Here is a 21929-nt window from a genome sequence, read left to right on the forward strand (position 1 = left end):
TTTGAACAATTTTAAATGACGTGTTTATAAGAATAATAGACAAGCCTCAAATTCAGAGCGATGTATGGGTTCTTCGTGATGTCCGACGATCGGAAGGCGGTTGCTGCGTCGGAGGTGGTGGGGGAGACGAAGGAGGCGGTGATGGATTCGATGACTGTGGAGGTTCCCTAGGAGTCGATGAAGTCTGTCCCGCTTTTTCCTTATTCCACTCCTTTAAACCGATCGGTAAAGTTGTGTTTTCTTCGAAGGACCCGGTGCCTTGCACGAAATCTTCGTACGTGGACTTCTCCCGGAACGGCCGCGGACCCAGAAGCTCGAGCATGTCGTCACGACTCAGCACTTCGTGTTTTAACAACCTCTCGGCGACCTTAATCAAAATTTGAACCAATTAAAGTTAAATTTGTCTTTAAAATACAACTAAATTACAACCTTGATGACATCCTCCCTATGTTGGAGCAGTAGTTCTTTCGTTCTTAGGTAAGCGTGATCAACTAAAGCTCGCACTTCATTATCTATTATTTGAGCTGTATTTTCTGAATAAGGTTTCTCAAACATTACGTCTCCTTGCTTTTGTAGGTCGAAGCTCAAAGCACCTACCCTCTCGTTCATACCGTAATGGACAACCTAAAAAATTGAAATGATAAAAAAAGTCAAGATGCTATCTGAATAGAACTCATAAAACTAATAGATGTTGATTGTGCGAAGGTCATACTTGTCTTATCCAACAGTAGCTACGACTGAAGTGAACTTGTTGAAGAGCGGATTAAACCTACTTCCTTATAGACACCACCATTTACTACCGGCTAAAGTGCTTTATGGTGAAGACATTTATTCAAATAATTCATGGCCTAATTCGATTAAAGTGAGAGATTAAAGAGCCCCATATCTTAAAAATATTGTGATAAAGCGTTTCCAAGAATGCCGAATCTTTGCAGAACATATGGCTCATTTGCAAACACAAATCTCAATCTGAAGGACTTTTAGGCATGGAATCAGGAGATAATTATCTGAATATTCTGGGTCGCCGTTGTCTCGTCAACACCCAGGTACTCCAGAAAGAAGAAGTCTGCTAACAACCGTATGTAGAAAGAAACTACCGGCACATTTGGAGAAAAGAAGAGTACTTGAAGGACTTTACGGGCTTGGAGGAAACAGCTTTTTAGAAGGAACATAAAAAAATGAACTCGCATTCAGATAAAAAAGAAAGGAGTGTTTAGCTTTTGACGGCGGGTTGGTTCCTTCACTGCTATTGAAATGTGTCATCATCAGAAATCATCGAAAACTCTTGGTAGACAAAGTTTTCAACACCTCAACACCCATTAACTTCAGAGATCAGAAAGCTGCTAACAAACCAAAATTCAGAACGACGGGCCCCTTGGACACTTTTCTACTGGAAGTAAATCTATTTACTACATTAATTCTAAGGGAAGAATTGATGAACTTCACGAATCTGGAGGAACCTAAGAACGTGAACTGGCATCTGAAGAACGGAAGGACATTTCAGCTTTTAACGGCAGATTGTCTCCTCCACCGCCCTTAAGATGTAATTCCACGGGAAAATGCTCCGATTACTATGGGCAGACTGCGCCTCCAATATTCAGGTAACATGGAGGGCAGAAGGCTGCTAACAACCATAAAATGGAGAAAGTTTGGCAACCTGGCAATACTCCAGTTGATTCTAAAGGGGTCAACTCTTTTGTCTCAAGTATAAGTGGATTGGTGCGAAGAACGAATGGGTTACGCTTTCAAAGAAAACATGTCCGAACAGAGTCAAACAGGGATGGTATGGTATGGTAAGGTATGGTGGAAAGGATGATACTAGGAAGCGGGGTTTGTATTCCCCAGGTACTGCAGCCTTTTGGCTTATTGTACCTTCTTAATTCCCTACTTCAGTGCAATCGACTCAACCCTTCCTCTCAGAAGTATTAGGTCATTTGTTGCTGCTACAATTTCATTCCCTAGGTTTTTTGCTGTATGTTAGGTTAAATCTCGATTTAGCTGTTGCTTCGCATTCGATGATACGGGTGGCTGTTTCCTCCTCCTCATTACATAATCTGCAAATGGGGTCATCGCAGTATATACCCATGTTGTGTAGATGTTTTCTCAGGTACCAGTGACCGGTTGGTAGTCCTACCACTCCTCTGAGTTTGGCCCTCTCGAATTGCAGCAGTGTTTTTGCCAGTCTCGGTGAGGGTTGTTTCATCATACGATTCTAAATTTGTTTTTGTTATCCCAAGGATAGGTTCGGGGCCTATGTATGGTCTTGCAGATCCTCCTCTGGCTAGTCTGTCTGCTTTTTCGTTACCCAAAATTCCCCTGGCCCTGGCACCCAACATATCATCAGGTTGTTGTGTTTCCCAGGTTTTGGAGATTTTGGATGCATTCACTGACTAGTTTTGATGTGATTCTTTTACACAGACAGGGATGCTGCCACTCTTCCATTCTCTTCCTCTGTGTAAACAAAGTCTTGAACACATAAAAACCTAGCAACAGGAAAAAGCAGAAAGCTGCTAACAAACCATACTTAAATGCAGGAAAATTGAGTTCCTTGGGATCTTCTTGACAGGCATATGTACCGTCTACCCCATTTAATGCTAAGAGGAGACTAAAGGACATCACCGACCGGATAGGGACTCTTGAATGAGCAACGTGAGTACGTCGACTGGTATCCGAAAAACCGCAGAGCTAATCAGCGTTTCTGGCTGTCTTCACTGTCTTTGGTGTGGGGTACAAAACAGAGCAGAAAACAACTATGACTATGAATAAAGTAGAAAAATTGGGAAGCTTTGACACATTTGGAGGATGAATAAGTATGATCAACTCCAATTGATTCTAAATGATAGAATTGAAGTATTTTGCAGCTTTTGATAGTCAGTTGACGCTTTAACCGCCCACCATAGAGATTTGCCCTTACAGGAAAATCGTCCCATACTACGAGCTGAAGGCTACTTACTTTAAAAATACAGGAAGGTTAGGTAGGAAGGATAAGTACCTCCTACCATACCCAAAACATCCCTAACCAATTAAATCTAATGGGGGATATGTCATGGGATTGAAAGACATCAACGCATTTGGCAGACAAAACGTCGACTTGTATCAGAAGAAAGCATGAGCTTTTACAGCTTTATATTGAGTCGAATGTCATAACTATAATTTTCTTTCTATTAAAGTTTAAAAACAACTAACCTGTGCGTATGCACTTTGTGTAACTTTCTTCAAATCGTCTTGTGCTCCGGTTGTGATCCTGTTGAAGAATAACTCCTCTGACACTCTCCCTCCTAGGGTCATACACATTCGATCGAAGAGTTGTTCCTTCGAGTACAAAAACTGCTCCCGGGGCAAATACTGCGCATATCCGAGCCCCTTTCCTCTCGGAATTATTGACACCTAAATTTACAATTTATCGATATAATTCAATGAAATAATTTGCTTAAATTATTTTTTTTAAAGAAAATGTGTTAAATTGGTTGTAGCGTGTAACCGAGTAATGTTTTATAAGAGGAATGTAAATTAATTACTTTGAGCAAAGGGTCAGCATGCTGAAGAAACCAGCCGGCGACCGCATGCCCTGCTTCGTGATATGCCACAGTCCGTTTTTCTTCGGGTTGCAGTACATTTGTCTTTTTTTCCATTCCTGCGACGACTCTTTCGATCGCTTTTTCAAAATGTTTCATCACAACGCTACTACTCAGGTCCCTGGCTGCGATGAGAGCCGCTTCGTTGCAGACGTTCGCTATATCCGCTCCTGGAAGGATTTGACAAAAGTAGGACGGGATCGTTTTTTAGACAGTGCACAAGGAATGTGAAATACCTGTAAATCCGGGAGTCAACGCTGCCAGGCGACGAGATATTTCCGGTTTGTTCAAGTTCGATTTCAAAGGGGAAAGGTGAACTTTAAAGATTGAAGCTCTCCCCTTTATGTCCGGGGCCGGAACGAATATTTGCCGGTCAAATCTTCCGGGCCTTAGAAGCGCTTTGTCAAGAATATCCACTCGGTTGGTTGCAGCAAGCACTACCACGTTCATGTTAGTGTTAAAACCTGTTGAAGAAAATCCACTATTTATTATACGAATATACGTCCACTTTATAACATAAACTTTATTAACAACATTAACATATATTAATTATCTACAAGTATAAAAGATGTTTGATGTAACAAAACTAATTTACCGTCCATTTCAACCAGTAGTTGATTCAGGGTATTTTCCTGTTCGGAGTGTCCTCCAAAACTTTTCCCTCCCCTTTTGCGACCAACAGCATCAATTTCATCAATAAATAATATACACGGAGCATGTTTTCGAGCCATGGCAAACATATCACGAACCTAAAAAAAATGAAATTGTCTGAAAGTTGGATTTTGCCGAAAAACGGCATTGTTTAATTTTATTGTACCCATTACAACAAAAGTATCAAATAAATTACCATAATATCATTTTAATTTGTGTTAATTGTAATTTTATATATTTATTCATTCACGTATTTTATGGGATTAAAGACTTAAACAAAAAAATTAAATCCATTATATTTCATGGTCTATTGACCAAATTACTTCTTGCAATTAATTAATCTTTTTATGTAAGGTTTTGGTTAAAATGAAAAAAGTTAGTGCAGCGATTCAAATCCCGCTCGTGGCACTAAATTTTTCATTTCAACCAAAACCTTACATAAAAAGATTAATTAATTGAAAAAAAGTTGTATTTAAAATAAAGGTAGCTTGATCGTTTTTAATCCTGGCCTGCCAATGATTTTATGTCATTTCCGCATGGTGATTGGAACTCAAACTCCTGATGATGATGATAAGGGGGATACTAGGCAGTGGTTTTTTTAAAAATATTCTTTAGCATGGTAGCCTTGAGGTTTATTTTACTTTTCCTTGTTTCTTAGTCAAGCTCGACTCGATCCTTCTTTTTAGTGTCATCGCCGCAATCATTTTCCCAGGTCCTCCTCATACCTTAGTTATATCTTCTTTGGGCTGTTCTTTCGCGTTCAAAAGTAAGTGTGGCCTTTCTTTCTCACTGCATAATTTATCATCTTATGATGATGAGATGATAAGGGAATGCAAGAAACGGAGGTTTTGCATTGTTTAGCACTGAAACCTTGCGGTTTGTGTTACTTTTCCGAGTTTCTGGGTTCAGTTCAACAGACTTGATCCTTCTTTTGAGAAGCAATAGGTTATTGACTACTGTTGCTGCAATTATTTTTCTCGGTTCTTCTTCGTACCTTGGTCATGCCTTAATTGAGCTGTCGTTTCGCGTTCAAAGATATGGGTGGCAGTTTCTTTCTTCTTACTGCATAACTTATCATCCTTATGATGATGATAAAGGAATGCAAAAAAACGGAGGTTTTGTATTTTTAGCACTGAAACCTTGCGGTTTATGTTACTTTTCCTTGTTTCTTAGTTCAATTGACTTTATCCTTCTTTTAAGAAGCAGTAGGTCATTGACTGTTATTACTGCAATTATTTTTCCGGGTCTTCTTCGTACCTTGGTTATATCTTCATTGAGCTGTTGCATCGCATCAGGCTGGCAGTTTCTTCCTCCTGGCTGCTAACCTAAAATGTGTAGGTGTTTTGTCAGATGCCAGTGTACAGACAATAAAATATAGTCTAATATGCACACTTTGTACCCAGTTGTCCGATTCCACGATGGCATAACTGGATAGCTGTCCCAAAAACTCGTTCACTGCAATTTCGACTTTTGAAAAACTTAGTTGTAGATGTAGATATGGTTTCGGGGTATAGTATACTGCGCCTTTTAAGAGCTATTGTATCCCCCGTGCTCTGCCTAAAGCACATCTGTGAGTCCTATTTCATCAAGAAACTTGATTAATAGGCCCGGTTTCAATGGTTGAAGCTCTTCTACAGTCACAGGGCTAGTGTAGCTTCGCAGTTTGTTAGTAAATGTGTTGGTGTTTCTTCTGCCTCTTTGCAGAATCTGCATGTGTCATCTTGGATTATTCAAATTTTCTTGTCCATTTAACTTGCAGTGTCCTGTTAGGAATCCTATTAGGATTCGCAGGTTTGTTCCTGCTTCCCTTGACACATTCTGTAATTTCTTTCCTTCCGAAATTGGTTAGAAGATTCTTGGATTGTCTGTGTCCAATGAGTGAATTCCAAAGTTCCCTCATTTTCTTTTTGTCCTTCTGTCTGAGATACTCGTTAATAGTGTGGGCTCCTATGCCACATAAGGGTTCAGGTCCTATTAGCGGTGTACCAGCCCCTTTTCTTGCAAGGGTGTTCTCTTTCCCGTTGCCTTCTACTCCCATATGTCCTGGGACCCAGCAGAGGCTGACTTTCTGCGTACCTAGTATGTATAGTTTGGTTTTGCAGTTCAGCACCCTCCTTGAAGTAATGATATTTGAGCTTAGTGCTTTGATGGCTGCTTGGCTATCTGACATGACAGCTATATTCTTGTTTTTGTACCCTTTACTTAGGTTGAGTTGGGTACATCTTTCGATTGCATGAATCTCGGTGTGTTTTCCCATGGGTTCTGAATATTTGGTTCCAGGTCCAGATACTCCTGCCCCTGTACCTTCTTGTGTACCAAAGGATGGTGCCATTCTTTAAAGAGTTGTTTCCCTCTCTTTCCCATTCTTTTTTGGTACCAAGGTTTATTCGGAAGTTTTGTTGAAAGTTGAAAAACTGTAGAATTTTTGGATTTGAATAAAGTGGACCAAGGATATAAGTAACCAACTGAAGGAGAGAGGTTAGGACTTTTTGGCTTTACAGTATGTTTTAAAATTGTTTAAAATTCATAGATTATGTTGAGAGAAGGCGAGGATTTGGTTTGATCTACATGCACTACAGCCTTTAGCTTATTGTACTAAGTTTAAGTACGGGAATGTGATTGACTGCTATTCTGAGCCCTTTTCTATGGGTCATTTTGGTACCCTAGGTTGTGTCTTCATTAAGAGGTTGCTTCATATTTTAAGACAGTGTGGATGGCAGTTTTTTCTCTTCATTGCATAACAACAAATGGGATCATCGTTGAATAACATTGGTATGTTATGTTTGTATTTTTTAAATGACCTGTAGATAGCACTATTACACACTTGAGTTTTATCCTTTTAATGAATTTGCCACTTTTAGTGAGGGTTCGTTAACCAAGGGTTAACTGTGTCTGGCACCTCTAAAGAAGAAGCCCTCCTTTTTTTGGACTCATTCTACGACGGATGATTCTATGTTTGTACTTGTTATCTCAAATATAAGTTCTGGGTGTAAACTGACTATTGCGATAAAGTCCAGTTTGTCTTCTTGCTCAAAACCCAGAATTCCGGTTATGTTTTCCCATGTTTTGGATATAGATCTGACCGTTTTACGTTCTAATCCTGTTCGGGCTGTTTGGCTATCTGATCATATGGGATTTTTTTATCTGTGCATGTTTTTTGATTTTCTAAAGCAATTCCGTAATGAGTTTGATTGTCATGTTTTTCAAAGATCTGAACCCAAAGGTCGTCGTGGTAGGCCAATTTCTTTAGCTTGTTGTAATTTGACTTCCCTACACATGATAACATCAGTGTAACCTAATTTGAAAACCTGGCAGTACCAAGATCGTCTAGAACTTGTGAAGAAGCTCAGCAATTTTCCGGCTTTACCGGGGAGAGATGTACACATGTAGTGTAATGAAGCATACAAGCCCATGCTTGGAAAATTAACCCAATTTATTATAAATCAATTATTTAAAAAATAACCTTCAACGCTTGCTGAAAACATATTTCTCGTAATGGAGAAAGCCAAGCCGTGTTAAAACTCTAATAAAACAATAAGGCTCTGTACATATTGCCTCAACTACCTCGTGGACCTCAGGTCACCTATTTGCACTTTAAAGTCTGCTGTATCTATCACTCATTTATCCATCCGATTTGACAACCCAAAGCAGAATCTTAAGAATGATATCCTGTGCGCCATGTGCGCAATATAGCACATCAACCCGACCTCTTAATCAAAGATCAAGCTCCACATGTTACAGTGGACACCTTCATGAGGCAAGCTAATAGACCTCCATAACACAATGTCAAGGCTTAAAAAAAATGCACAAAGTCTCAGTAAGTAATCTTAAAAAAGAAGCATACAGTTGCTAATTGTTATAAATTAACTGCTAATTAAAAATGTATATATGTTTATGCAATTCTAGTCAGGTGGATCCATTAGGTTAAGACCCTAACACAAATGTTATGTTAATTAAGTATAACTATTATTACTGTTATTCTAAGCTCAACTCTACACTTTTTCAATAAATAAAAAAGCGAAACTATTATAAAAACACTTATAATACTTACTCTGGAAGGACCGACACCGACAAACATTTCCAAAAATTCTGATCCGGAAACGGATATAAATGGGACATTAGCTTCTCCAGCAGTTGCTTTGGCTAATAAAGTTTTCCCAGTCCCTGGTGGACCTAAATTAAAAAAAAAAGAATGCATGAAGTCCCAAATTTATTAAGAGGCGGTGTGCATTCAGAAGTTATCCCACTGTAAATTAATCCAATTCATGTTTTACTTCTACATTTTCTGTCTAGAAATTTCGTGCCACGTAAACGTGGATGTCACACTAGATCATAATCATACTAGATTTTTAAGTACCGGACTTTAAAGAACATAAATAATATAAATTGGTCTAACATAAAATTTGATTTTTGATATGTATGGTAGTTACGAGATGAAAAATTTGTCATCGTAGACTGTAAACGGACTAGAATGCCGAAAAAAGAAGTTTTCTAAATAACTCAATCAAGAAGAAACTGAAAAAAAATTGAGCACTTCTGTAAAAAATACGTTAAATTAAAATGGTTATTTTTATTTTGTTTATATTCATTCTTTATTTTAATGTTAATATGTAATATTCAGTTTGTCGGGTAGTAACATAATTTGATCCTTGGTGTGACACTTGACAGGAAACTTGATTGGAAAGGTCATATTAATAACATATACAGGAAAGGCACCATATCCATGGTACAATGTAGGAGAATTGTTGGTAAAACATCATGGGGCATCAAACCGTGGGTAGCCAAATGGCTATATACTGCAATTATTCTACCTAGATTCTTTTTCGCAGCTTTAGTGTGGTGGAAAGGTCTAGAAAATAAAGGGAATAGTAATAAATTAAGGTCATTTCAAAGACTAGGTTGTTTGATGATGACAGGAGCATTTTCAACTACACCCACCCTACATTATATATATATATATATACCTACTTTTTCCCATGATAAACGTCTTTTTTGTATCATTATCCTCGAAAAAAGAATGTATTAATCCTATCAAGTATACCACGCGAAATGCTATTAAATGAAACAGTTTTTGTTAAATTCGCGATCTCTAGGACGTTTTGCCACATCGTAGTGAATTTTTGAAATGCCACAAAAATGGTGCATGATTTTGGGGCACGGCAGTGAGCATAGATCGTCGTTCCGGTATCTTAAATTTTGAAATGAATATATTTTGTGTTTATGTTAATTTATTGGAATGAATGTTGTTTAATGAATGAATTTATTAGCTTGAAAGAAAAGGGTTGCTTATAATCCCGGCCTGAGATGTGTCGAGTACTCTAGGGTCAGTGTGTGGTATCTGGAGAGTAAAAGTAAGTTATTAGCGAGAGGGAAGTGGGTTCAAACCCGCCCTGAGCTATATTCCGAGTACAGTGTGGGAGTGAATCTATCCAGAGTTATATATGTCTATAGAGTGTTGTGTTTATGTTAATTTGTTGGAATGAATGTAATTTATTAGCGCGAAAGGAAGGGTTACGAACCCCGCCCCGCGTACTCTGGGGTGAGTGAGTGGCGTCTGGAAAAGTAGTTATTTACGAGAATGGAGTGGGTTCAACTCCGTTCCGAGGAATATGGAGTACTCTGGGAGTGTGAATCTGTCCAGACTTCTATATTTCCATTTAGTGTTGTGATTATGTTAATTTATTGGAACGAAAGTAATTTATTAGCGCGAAAGAAAGAGTTACTAACCCCGCCACGAGTACTCTGGGGTGAGTGTGTGACGTCTGGAAAGTAAAAGTAGTTATTAGCGAAAATGGAGAGGGGGTTCAACCTCGCCCCGATGAATATCGAGCCTCTATGTTTGTGGTGACGTAAATGTATCTACGTTTTATATCTGTTCTGTAGTTGACAACCAGAAGTACACATGAGAGGCTAGAGGTTTAAGAAATCGACTTAGTTTTAATATAAAAGCAGAGAGTCAATGTGATTTGTCATTGTGATTGATCGAGTCGCTCAAATGGGTGCAGTTTAAAGAAAATAGGCCTGAAGAAGCAGAAAAAGAAATAAAAATACGCAAAGGGCCTGCAATGACCTCAGCTATTTGTCGGCCCCAAGCATCCCACATTACAATTATTATCGCTATTATTATTAAAATTTTTTCCCAATATTTAGATTTTAGAGGTTTGTGACTGCTAAACGTGTACCATTTAAACTGAAATGGTTCATTAAATGACTCATTCTTTAGAAAATTTAAAAACCTCGCTTTGGATGAAAATTTCTTAGCTAATGGGGAAAATAATTTTTTTATTGATTTCACAATCCTGGATGTTGATTTAACCAATTTTATTGATGACGCAAAAAACAACACATATATAACATATTCCTAAACTTAAGGGAATGAATTTTGTGTTATATTTTCCTGACATACAGTAAGACTTAACATCCAACTATTCGCATACGACCATTTTTCAATACTTTTCATATTTTTCTCAATTAAAAAGTCATAGGATATGCTGGGGATTCGAGCCCGCTAGCTTGGCAAATACGAGGGACGCTCTAACGGCCACTGCGGTCCTACTTGAATGAAGTCCACCACTAATACCCCCCATAATTCACTTTTGTTAGACTTTAAACGTCTCTATGTAAGGCGAAAACGACTGGCTTCAAAATTCATCTCTTCTCGTTGGAACAACCGCAGTTTTACACGAAACCAAAATTTTCAAGTCTATCCAGGACTAGATACCGTTGACGAAGTGAGTTTATGCTCTTGGGGGGTTCTCTTGTCATTGCAATCTGCACTACAGCATACTATAGTGGGTCGAAAATTAAATATCCTAAAAAATTAAGATAGACCAAAGTGACGAGGGGATTAACAGGATGTCACCTCAGCCCAGGTCGATTGGAGCAGCTGCCTTGAATTTTGATAGTAATAGATAACCTTTTTGTCTATATCGAAGTTAACCTTCTTCAAAAGAAATACATGGTTCAAAAGCAAACCTGTCAGCATTGCGCCCTTTGGGATTTTTGCTCCAAGTTCCATGTATTGTAGTGGATTTTTTAAAAAGTTGACAAATTCCATTATCTCGATCTTGGCTTCTTCACATCCAGCTACATCTCTGTTAAATTTACAGTTTGTTAGTCAACATTTTTCAATAATATGTTATTCTACTCACTTGAATCTGACACCAATGTCTGATGAATTGATCAGTTTTGCCGTCGATTCCATGACGCCGAATATTCCGCCGCCTTTCCTCCCTCTGGTTCCGATCATATCAGCAGACCTTTTCATCATGTAGACAAATAACCCTGTAACGATGAAAATTTAGCAGGTTTCAAACTGTGCAACATTGCTTTACAAACCGAGCAACAGCAAGGAAGGCACGATTGCAAACAGATCGGAAAACTGTAGTTCGCCTTTGTATACGACAGGGATATAATTAGATGGCTCGACGTTCATGTCGATCTGTGCTCTTTCCAGATTCCTTTCGAATGCTTCGACACTGCCGATATTAAACCACAAGGATGGCTGAAGAGAAACAAAAGTTAAAAAAAAGAAGGAAATGTTTAATGTTAAATGTTAAAGTTTACAAGAGTTGTTAGTATTAGTATTAGTACGAATAACAAATATATTAAGTATTTTTAATATATTTAACTTCATTTTCGATTAAATAATCAGTCAGTATTTCTACTTTTTATATAATTTGTTGACAAGGTGAAAACAGTTAAAAATGCAAATATCGACAGGCCAGGATTTTTCACCCTATTTCATCCTTAATTATTATAGCTTTAATTTATAACTTTTACGAAAATTACTGATTATTTATAGCGGTATAAAATTAATAATCAGTTTATCTTAATATAATTTGTTGGCTAAAGAGAAAACCGTTAATTTGCATATTTTGACAAATGTGAAATAGCGATTCTCTCCAAAAATATTCCATTTCAATTATAATGAATGTCTTGTATAACCTGTATGATATTTATGCTATGTGGCGCTCATAAAATAAGAGGTTGTTGTCAAAGGGAGAAAGTTCTAAATTTGCAAATCGTGACAAGTTAGAAGGATAATTTCCGCTCAGTTTGTTCAGTATCAATTATGATAGATTTAGGGTATGAAAGTATAAAAATATAACTTCACTAGTTTTCGTGGTCCGCTTGAACAATTAATATCTTTCAATTAATTGAAGTTTTTAGTTGAGATAAAAAAAGTCAGTGTCACGAGCGGGATTCGAACCCACGATCTTCGGCTAGATACGTCGCTGCTCTACCACTTGAGCTATCGTGACCTCGATCCACTCGGACACTAACTTCCCATCTAAACCCCACCTTTTGAATTTTCCCTCCTTTTTGCCATCTTTCAAATGTTGTGTAATCTATTTGATTCTCGGCAACAAATGAAATTGCCACGGAGAGCTTTAGTGAAGATATACTTCATTTTAACTGATCAAATCCATTAACTTGAAAAAAGGCAAAAAGGAGGGAAAATTAAAAAAAGGTGGGTTGAGATCGGAAGTTGAGTGGTGTGTCCGAGTGGACCAATTTGCAGAGCCGAAGATCGTGGGTTCGAATCCCGCTCGTAACACTGACTTTTTTATCTCAACTAAAAACCTTATTTAATTGAAAATATAACTTTCATTTTTCAATGAGATCATGCTAATCAGGACATAAATAACCGTTTATAAAAATATATAATTTGATGAACAAACAAAAGTTTGCAATCAATTTATTAATATTTAATAATATAATTTATAATTTTTATGATATTTATGGTAACCTAGACGCATAAATAACTATTTTGTTCTACTGGTTCCAGTGGTACAGTGTTGACAAACAAGACAACCAAAAATTAACAGACAGTGGTAGGTTAGAAATGACAATTTTATCATAATTTGTAAATTTAAAATTTTTATGGATATAATTAATAATTTAGTATTATATTTACGCTTATAGGGGCACTTATAAATAGTTATGTATTTCATTACATTTTCTTGACAAAAGAAAAAACCTAAAATTTGCTAATAATGACTAGTCAGAAATGGTAATTTATCCTCAATTGGTAATATTTAAATTTGTATGAATATAATTAATAATTTTTTAGATATTTATGCTAGTCTGGAAGCATAAATATTTTCTTCCAGTAGTACTTTGTTGGGAAAAGAGAAAACCTGTAATTCGCAGACAGTGACAGGTTAGAAATTACATTTTTTGCCATAATTGTGTAAATTTTTATGGATATAATTTATAATTTTCTATGCTAATCAAGACGCAAAAATAACGACTTTGTTTGATTTACATTTTGTTGTCAAAAGAGGAAAACCGAAATTTTTACGTAATGACTAGTTCGAAGCGGCAATTTCCCATCAAACTTTTAGGTTTAAAATTTCGACAGTATGATTTATAAATTTCTATTTTGTTTAATTTCTAATCGGGACTGTATTTTGTTGACAAAAGCTGTTAAAATTTGCACGTAATGACAGGTTAGAAATGGCAATTTCCGCCAAATTTATCAACCTAGAATTTTTATGACAACTTACAGTTTATTATGATATTTGTGATAATCAAGAAACATAAATTATAATTTTTTTGATAGTTTGTTGATAAAAGAGAAAACATAAAATTTGAATATATTGAGCTGTTTGAAATGACATCATCCTCCCAATTTGTTAAGTTCAAATTTTCATATAAAATATACTTTTCTATTATATTACTGCTAATTGGAAAACATAAGTAACGCCTGTTTTAGGTACGTTTTGTTGACAAATCAGAAAAAATAGAATTTTCACGTAATGATACTTACGAAATTGCAATTTTCAACCAATTTGTAAGACATTTATATATCTATATATTAAATTGAGAATTTTTGTTAAAGTTATGTAATAAAAATACATAAATAACAACTTTGTCTAGTTAAATTAGAGTTCGTGGTCCGATTGACCAAATAACTTCTTTCAATTTATTAATCTTTATGTAAGGATAAAGGTTGAGATAAAAAAGTTGAAAAATGGCAAAAAGGAGGGAAAATTCAAAAGGGGGTGGGTTGAGATGGGAAGTTGGTGTTCGAAGACGATCGAAGTCACGATAGCTCAAGTGGTTAGAGCAGCGGCGAATTGAGGTCGTGGGTTCGAATCCCGCTCGTGACACTGACTTTTTTATCTCAACCAACACCTTACGTAAAGATTAATTAATGTATATAATTTAAAATTGTTATGATAAGTTTACTAATTGAAATGTAAATAATCAGTTTGTACTATTTCAAATGAATGTAAAACAACGTAAAATATTTCTTTTAGTCATGCTCACGCTGTTTAGCAGAAAAGACCAACCCAAAAAGATATTAAAAAAACAAAAAACATTGCAAATACATAAACAAAAGATGTTTTTGGTATTAAAAAAATGTTGGGTAAACATTATTTTGTTATAATTTATGTTTTTAATATATATTACTCTATTTATATTTACCGCTTTGTCGACCGTCGCCCCGGGCTTCAATCGGACGTTCACCCATCTCTTGTTAACTACTTCCACACGATCAACCAAACCCCGCATAAGATAGCTATAAATAAAAATTGTGTTTGACAATAAATAAATAATTTATTAGGTACTAAACTTACTCGTTGTGAAATTCTTTCCATGTTATTTCATGATGGCCCATTTCGAAAAATGCAATGCTTCCGATGAAACCGGCCAAGCCGCAGATCCCGTAGAGGACGATTTTCTGAGGGCCAGATTTTCGAAAATCGGGGCTTGGCCTGAAACAAATGAGCAATTGAGTAAGCTGTGTTTCAATTATGTAATGGGTTTTAACTAGATTTTTTTAAGGAATCGCCAGCACCCAGCCAGTTTTAAATTTTTAAATTTAGAACGATTTTCGATCAAAAAAATAGTTTCCAGCTAAGTCGCTTGACTGGTCTATCTAAGGTCTGTGTGGTGGTGAACCTGTAGCTTAGTCGTTTCTTATCATTTTGGTCTGAAAGTCGTTGACTGTCAGCACGGAGAAAATAGACCAAAATGAACCAAAACGACCGAGGTAATTAACTAATCTCACCTCGTTCCTCCAAACATCCCAAAACTCCATTGTTGCGAGGACGCTTTACTTTGCCTCGTCGGTCTAGTACGGAAAGAAGATGTGCTTCTTCTTTGTTCTGACTGATCGCCCTTGTTCCTATTGATATCCGTGGACTTTGATTTTTGCTGAGCTTGCTTGCTATTTCTGTTCTTGAAGTACTTTTCGAAACCTCGCGGTGTATTTTCACAATAAACGATTATGTTCTGTCGCAGCTGCAGAGCAAATTGTGTCAACCATGTTTTCAGAGAATTTTGCGCCATTTTCTATGATGTATAGAAAGTTTTAATGAGTGTCCTAAAATGAATATTTCAAAAACGCTTTATGAATTACTAATTGCGAATGGAAAGTTATACATGATGTTTGTATATGTAGTGGAATCGGATAACATTGTGAGGAAATTTTTCAAAAAATCTCTTCTTTAACCGTGTTCGTATAAATTAGAATATTTAAAAAAACTACTTACATCAGAAATCGGTGTCGGAAATATTTGTGTGCATTTAACAACAAACTCTGATTTCCAAGGGTGGAAAACATGGGATAGCCTCTTTGCGACAGAGCTGACGATCCTAGACATTAGTACATCTTATCATTTTCCCCGATCATTTTTTCGCTAGTTTGTGTCTACCTGGAGTGCTTTAAGTGTAAGCTCAGAGGCTTCGGTTGTATTTTAAGTGCCTTGAATAAATTTTGTTTCCATTTTGACTCACTAATTTAACAACTGGTTCAAATCTTTTTAAACATTTTTTTGTTACATCTGTTCTTCTGGAAATAAATATTTCGTGGGATGATAGTTTGATATCTAGAAGTGAAGAATAATTTGATTTTGCTGTTTTGAGATTACAATGAAACTTTTAATTTTAATTTTATAACCTATAATTTTTTATAAAGGGAAAGTTATAATTATTCAATCTACGAGTGTTTCCCTGTGCATGACGATGTTTACCAATCGGTCGATAGATAAAATGTTTCATTGACATTACTAACATATATTTACAATTTATTTACAAGTAATATAGGCATAAAGATAGTCAATGGCCATAGCTGACTGACGAGTTTCTATTATATTTAATTTGTAAAGTAGTAAATTATTATCAATATTTTGGTTAGAGTTGTTGCTCGGTGTTAGTCTGCTAGTCGGGAACTCATGCTGAACGGCACTAGCTCACTTATTGGATTCGACTTTACTCGAGGGTTTGTTGAACTACTCAAACGCGTTTCGTCATCGCGCCTTCTTCAGTGAGTAACTCATGAACTCTCGAACTCGGTGAACACATGCTAAACCGGAACTGGCTCCTGATTGGGTCCGTCATACCTCGGGGGTTTGAGCAGTTCAACAAACGAAGCGAGTAAAGACGGACCCAGTAAGCGTCCCAGTGCCGGTTAGCATGAATATTTTCTTTATGATCGTATAGAGTGGGATTAATCAGGCAGAAAATAACTAGATTTTTATCACCCTTTTATTCATTTCACAGACGTTCGGACAGTTTTGCTCGTTTTTCAGTGTTTGCAACAAGATGTTGACAAAATTTGTCAAAATAAAATTTAAAAATCTAGAAAAAAAGACCAACTTCCTTCATTATTTTTTTCAAACGGTTCTTCTTTAATATTTAACTCTTCTACACGTGACACAAATGTTCTAAGACAATTAAATACACATTCAATGAATGAATGAATAAACATTAAAAAAAACAAAAACTTATACATTGTTTCTTTACTTTTGTGGTCCGCTTGACCAATTAATACTTTACAATTAATTAAGGTTTTTAGTTGAGATGAAAAAAAGGAGGGAAAACTCATAAGGTGGGGTTGAGATGGGGAGTTGATGTCCGAGTGGATCGAGGTCACGATAGCTCAGGTGGTAGAACAGTGGCGTATCTAGCCGAAGGTTGTGGGTTCGAATCCCTCTCGTGCCATTAACTTTTTTTCATCTCAACTAAAAACCTTAATTACTTATACATTGTGTTACATAACATTCATTAAGCAGGGGAAGTGGCGGGGCACTTTTACTTCCTATTTCAAAATTTTTTCCTATCAACGCACCTAGTCCTAGTTTGTTATTATTTTTAATTAATCAAACAAGAAAATAGTGGGAAAAATCTTCTTAAAAAACCCACTAGGTATCAAATAGGATGACAATTAACAAATGAATTAACAAAAATGTGTTAACAAAAATAAAAATAAATAAATGAGAATAACAAGAACAATGCTACGCGGGTAATTGAATTATCACAAATTGTCTTATAGTATCACAGCTCTAGAGGAAACAATAAATATATCACAGATCCTAAATTTATGTGTTGTGCCTAATCCTTCTATGTTTCCAAGGAAAGTTTACATCATACACTCCTACGTCCCTACAAGTAGTGTTCTTGCTGGAGGAGAGACCAATAAAGAAATTCCTGGACAGACGTTTTAATTCGGAATTAATATATTCCACTCCCGCTTTCTCATGGAGGAGGCCAATTCTGGTGTATCGAGGTAGTGAGGTTATAAGCCTTAGAAATTTATTTTGGACCACTTGCAGTTTTTTGATGTTCGATTCGCACGTGTAACTCCATGCTGGGCAAGCATACAGCAGCATAGGTTTAATATATAGTTTAATATATATATATATATATATATAGTTTATATATAATTAGTTTATTTTCAAAGCTCATTCTACTCTCACGGGCCATCAGCGGAAATAAGGCTTTTATAGCTATTTTACCTTTCGTTACTATATTGTTTATATGCCGAGAGAAGTTAAGTTTTCGGTCCAGAGTTAGAGCCAAGTACTTTACCCCCCATGCCATTCGATTTTGTGTCCGTGAATGGAAATGGTTTCCTTGAATATTGGGCGTCGTTTTGTGAAAAAATATGGCCTCAGTTTTCGGGACATTAATTCTGAGTTTCCAGCGGTGACAAAACCTGCAAATTCTGGTGATGCTGTCATTTAATCTTTTCACAATTGTCTTAGGCCTCCAGGATGAACAATAGAGAGCAATGTCATCCGCATAAAGCGCAATTTTGCAATTTCTCAGTGAGGGGAGTGGATTTATAAAAAAGAGGAATAAGCATGGCCCTAGGATTGAACCTTGGGGAACTCCGGCGGCAATTGGGAAAGGTCTGGAAGTTTCATTGTTTAGGGAAACACGGAAACAACGGTTTTTTAAGTAGGCCATGACAACTTTTATAAGATATCCAGGGAAATTCATTTCAATGAGCCTGTATACTATACCGTCCTGCCAGACCGAATCAAAGGCCTTCTCCATGTCTAAGAGGACCATCCCAGTATGTTTTTTGTTGTTGAACATGTTGGTCACATGATCTACTACTCCAGTGAGTTGGGTGGCCGTAGAGAGGCCCGGTCTAAAGCCGTGCTGCTCATCTATGATAATGCTATTAGCATTAATGTGTAGGTAAAGACGGTGCTGATGCACGTTTCAAATATCTTACTAATTGCACTCAACAGGCTAATGGGTCTATAACTTGAGGGATTCTCGGCAGGCTTTTTGGGTTTTTTAATAAAAATAAGGTTCGCTGTCTTCCAGTTTTGAGGAAAATACCCAAGGAAGAACATCGATTAAACAAGTAAACTAAGAAAACCAGAGCTTTTTTTTGGAATGTGGAAACTATTAAAACGATCACTTAATCTAATGTAAGTTTGGAAGGACTCAAGAATTCTCGATATACTGCTGAGACCCCACCCCTACATCTATGCTAAAATTAAAAATCCTTTGGGAGGTTTGGAAGGATGACAAGGTGAACACACTACATTCTTGCTAATATATACATTAATACAGAGTAAAAATCACGCATTCACTCTCCCAATTAAGCTAATTGGTTCGACAGGTTGTGTGATACTCGATATTCCGAGACTAAGTCCATACAGACTTAACCACTTATGCAAATAAATGCATTCACCAAGATTTCGGTAGTACACGAGTGATTACCTATCACACTTCAAATACATATAAAACCAAATATCCTAGACAATTTTGATGTGCCAGTGAGTACTCGATATTCCATCACAATCACTCACAACCAACTCAAAAGTTCACGCTAATAAATATATTTGTACGTAGTAAAAATCACGCATTAATTATCCTAATTAACTTCATCGGTTGGAAAGGTCTGTGTGGTACTCGATATTCCGAGAACGAGTTCGTACACGCTTAACGCTAATAAATACATTCACCACGATTTTGGTAGTACACCAGTGATTACCTCCCGATCACTCTTCAAATACATATAAAACCAAATATATCCTAGACAACTTTGATGTGTCTCTGGGTGCTCGATGTTTTGTCACAATTGCACCCAAACAACTTCAAAGTTCACGGTAATAAATACATTCAAGGTAAGACTATCATTGGACTATACATTCCAAGCAAATTTGTTGAGGAAATATATCAGATCAATGCCATGGTTTTAAAAATGGTATTTGTTTACTAAAGCTAATCTTTATGTAAGTATTTCTACTCTCTTAATCTAAAAATTATTATGATAGAAAACATGCAACAAAAAGTGAAATAAAAAAAATGATTATAGGAAGATATTTACAAATAAGTATACAACCTAGACTACTTTGATGTTACAATGGGTACTAGATATTCCATCATAATCACAACCAAACATTCTCCAAAGTAAGAATATTATGGGAATACATATTCCAGGCCAAAATATGTTATTTTTATCGAATAATAAAGTTTATTTAAAGAAAATATATACCAATTTTATTAATAGTTTTTTGTATTTTTACTATCGACTTTCATGTCCTGTTAGAACATATTAGGGAAATAATCTTTAAGCAGTCTATTTAGCGTTGAACAACCAAAACATTATTTTCAGAAAATCAAACGTTTAACATAACGATAACTTGTGAAAGGAAGCTTAATCGACCTCTTTTGTACAGTACCCTTTTCATGTGAGTTGAGAAGTTCTTTTGTTTTGCCAAGGGATTTTTCTACCAGAGCCCTAACTTCATTATCGACAAGTTGAACTCTGTGTTCAGTGTAAGGTTTCACGAAAATGGTTTCACCGCGTTCTGCTAATGTCCGAAGCTCTTGGCTTAGCTTACTCTATAAGTAAGCCGTTGTTGACAACCTCGAACAAAGGTATTCAGAAAAAACTATAATTAAACGTCAGTTATAATAAAACTATAAATTTCTTAATTTTTTATCTAATTTTGCATCATAATATCAGTAATTTGATCACGTTAACATTATTTACTCACTGTAAACTCTTATTTATTTTTTCTAAATACCTAAAATGATTTACAAATATATTGAAAGAAATGTGTATAATAAATATAAATTTAACCATTTTTTATTTATTTAAAACTTGTCTCAGCTATTTTCTTTTTTATTTGTAAGTTTTAATACACACCAAGTGTCTTCTTGAGCTCAAAAGCCTTATGCATATGACATATTTTGGTATACTTTGAGAAAATAAAGCGTGTTTTTACAGATGTTATTTCGTTTCATAGGAAAGCTAATGTTAATTTAAGCATTTATAATAGTTTAATCTAAGAATTATTATAATGAAAACCAAGGAACAAAAAGGGAAAGTAAAAAACAAAACAAAAATGATACAGAGGAAGATATTTACAAATGTGTGGTGATTAGTGACCGTTAATCGATAATTATTCAGAAATCGTGAGATGCGTTCTGGTGTGATGTAGGTTTCAGAAAAACATTTTCTTTATCGTGCCAACGTTTATGTAAATCCCAGGCCCTGAAGATGATCTCAATAAAGATCGAAACGTTGGCACGATAAAGAAAATGTTTTTCTGAAACCTACATCCCACCAGACCGCATCTCACGATTTCTTAATAATTATATTTACAAATAATATAAAACACCATAAATACTTTTAACTGTAATATATCTTCGTATATTTATGATTGTGATGCAATGCCTTACAATTGATTACAAATAATGTATTTATTAGCGTGAATGTTGTAGGCAATCGAGTACATTGGTGCGAATGAATGAGATATGCACTGTTTTTACTGGATTGAATGAAAATTGTGAACGAAAAACTTTTTCGTACTCTAGAGCTGTGTGAATACTGGCGTGATAATGCAATTTATTAACGAGAATGGAAAGGATTCTTCCTCAATTATACCGAGGAATATGAAGTACTCTGGGCAGTGTGAATGTAATTTATTAGCGTGAATAGAGTCGTTTTTTCCTCAATTATCCCGAGGAATATGGAGTGCTCTGCGTGAATAGAGTCGTTTTTTCCTCAATTATCCCGAGGAATATGGAGTGCTCTGAGGCAGTGTGAATGTAATTTATTAGCGTGAATGGATTCGTTTCTTCCTCAATTATCCCGAGGAATATGGAGAGCTCTGGGGCAGTGTGAATGTAATTTATTAGCGCGAATGGAGTTGTGTCTTCCTCAATTATCCAGAGGAATATGGAGTACTCTGGGGCAGTGTGAATGTAATTTATTAGCGCGAAAGGAGTTGTTTCTTTCTCAATTATCCAGAGGAATATGGAGTACCCTGGGGCAGTGTGAATGTAATTTATTAGTGTGAATGGAGTCGTTTCTTCCTAAATTATCCAGAGGAATATGGAGTACCCTGGGGCAGTGTGAATGGAGTCGTTTCTTCCTAAATTATCCCAAGGTATATCGAATACTATGGAGTAGTGTGAATGAAGACTGGTGTGCGA

The 21929-nt window shown here is 36.1% G+C and overlaps 1 protein-coding gene across 3 annotated transcripts; it reads right to left on the reverse strand.

The window, feature by feature from the left end:
- On the reverse strand, positions 1-16055 carry LOC106673901 (AFG3-like protein 2). 3 transcript variants are annotated; one of them, XM_014406286.1, is made up of 15 exons: positions 15896-16055; positions 15734-15836; positions 15250-15564; positions 14816-14953; positions 14664-14757; positions 11565-11730; positions 11378-11510; positions 11202-11320; positions 8278-8399; positions 4171-4324; positions 3812-4039; positions 3519-3745; positions 3187-3387; positions 430-624; positions 1-367 (listed from the first exon to the last, which is right to left on the reverse strand). In XM_014406286.1, exons 3-15 carry the CDS (start codon positions 15528-15530, stop codon positions 53-55), a joined length of 2373 nt encoding a protein of 790 aa, XP_014261772.1. In that variant the 5' UTR covers positions 15531-15564; positions 15734-15836; positions 15896-16055; the 3' UTR covers positions 1-52. The 3 variants fall into 3 exon arrangements, with proteins under 3 accessions (XP_014261772.1, XP_014261771.1, XP_014261770.1); XM_014406285.2 differs by having other exon boundaries at positions 15734-16015; XM_014406284.1 differs by having other exon boundaries at positions 15250-15533; positions 15734-16014.
- Between the last annotated feature and the right edge of the window lie 5874 nt (positions 16056-21929).

Source organism: Cimex lectularius, unplaced genomic scaffold (genome assembly GCF_000648675.2).
Source record: "Cimex lectularius strain Harlan isolate CLEC.00 unplaced genomic scaffold, Clec_2.1 scaffold42, whole genome shotgun sequence".
In the NCBI taxonomy this organism is placed as follows: Eukaryota; Metazoa; Arthropoda; class Insecta; order Hemiptera; family Cimicidae; genus Cimex; species Cimex lectularius.

Bases quoted from the DNA above. Each gene is read 5' to 3' on its own strand.
- LOC106673901 (XM_014406284.1), bottom strand. From the start codon at position 15,844: ATGTCTAGGATCGTCAGCTCTGTCGCAAAGAGGCTATCCCATGTTTTC. The intron at 11,511-11,564 runs GTTTGTAAAGCA...TCATCGTTACAG, and splicing joins GCCTTCCTTGCTGTTGCTCG to GGTTATTTGTCTACATGATG. The intron at 368-429 runs GTTGTAATTTAG...ATTTTGATTAAG, and splicing joins ATAGGGAGGATGTCATCAAG to GTCGCCGAGAGGTTGTTAAA.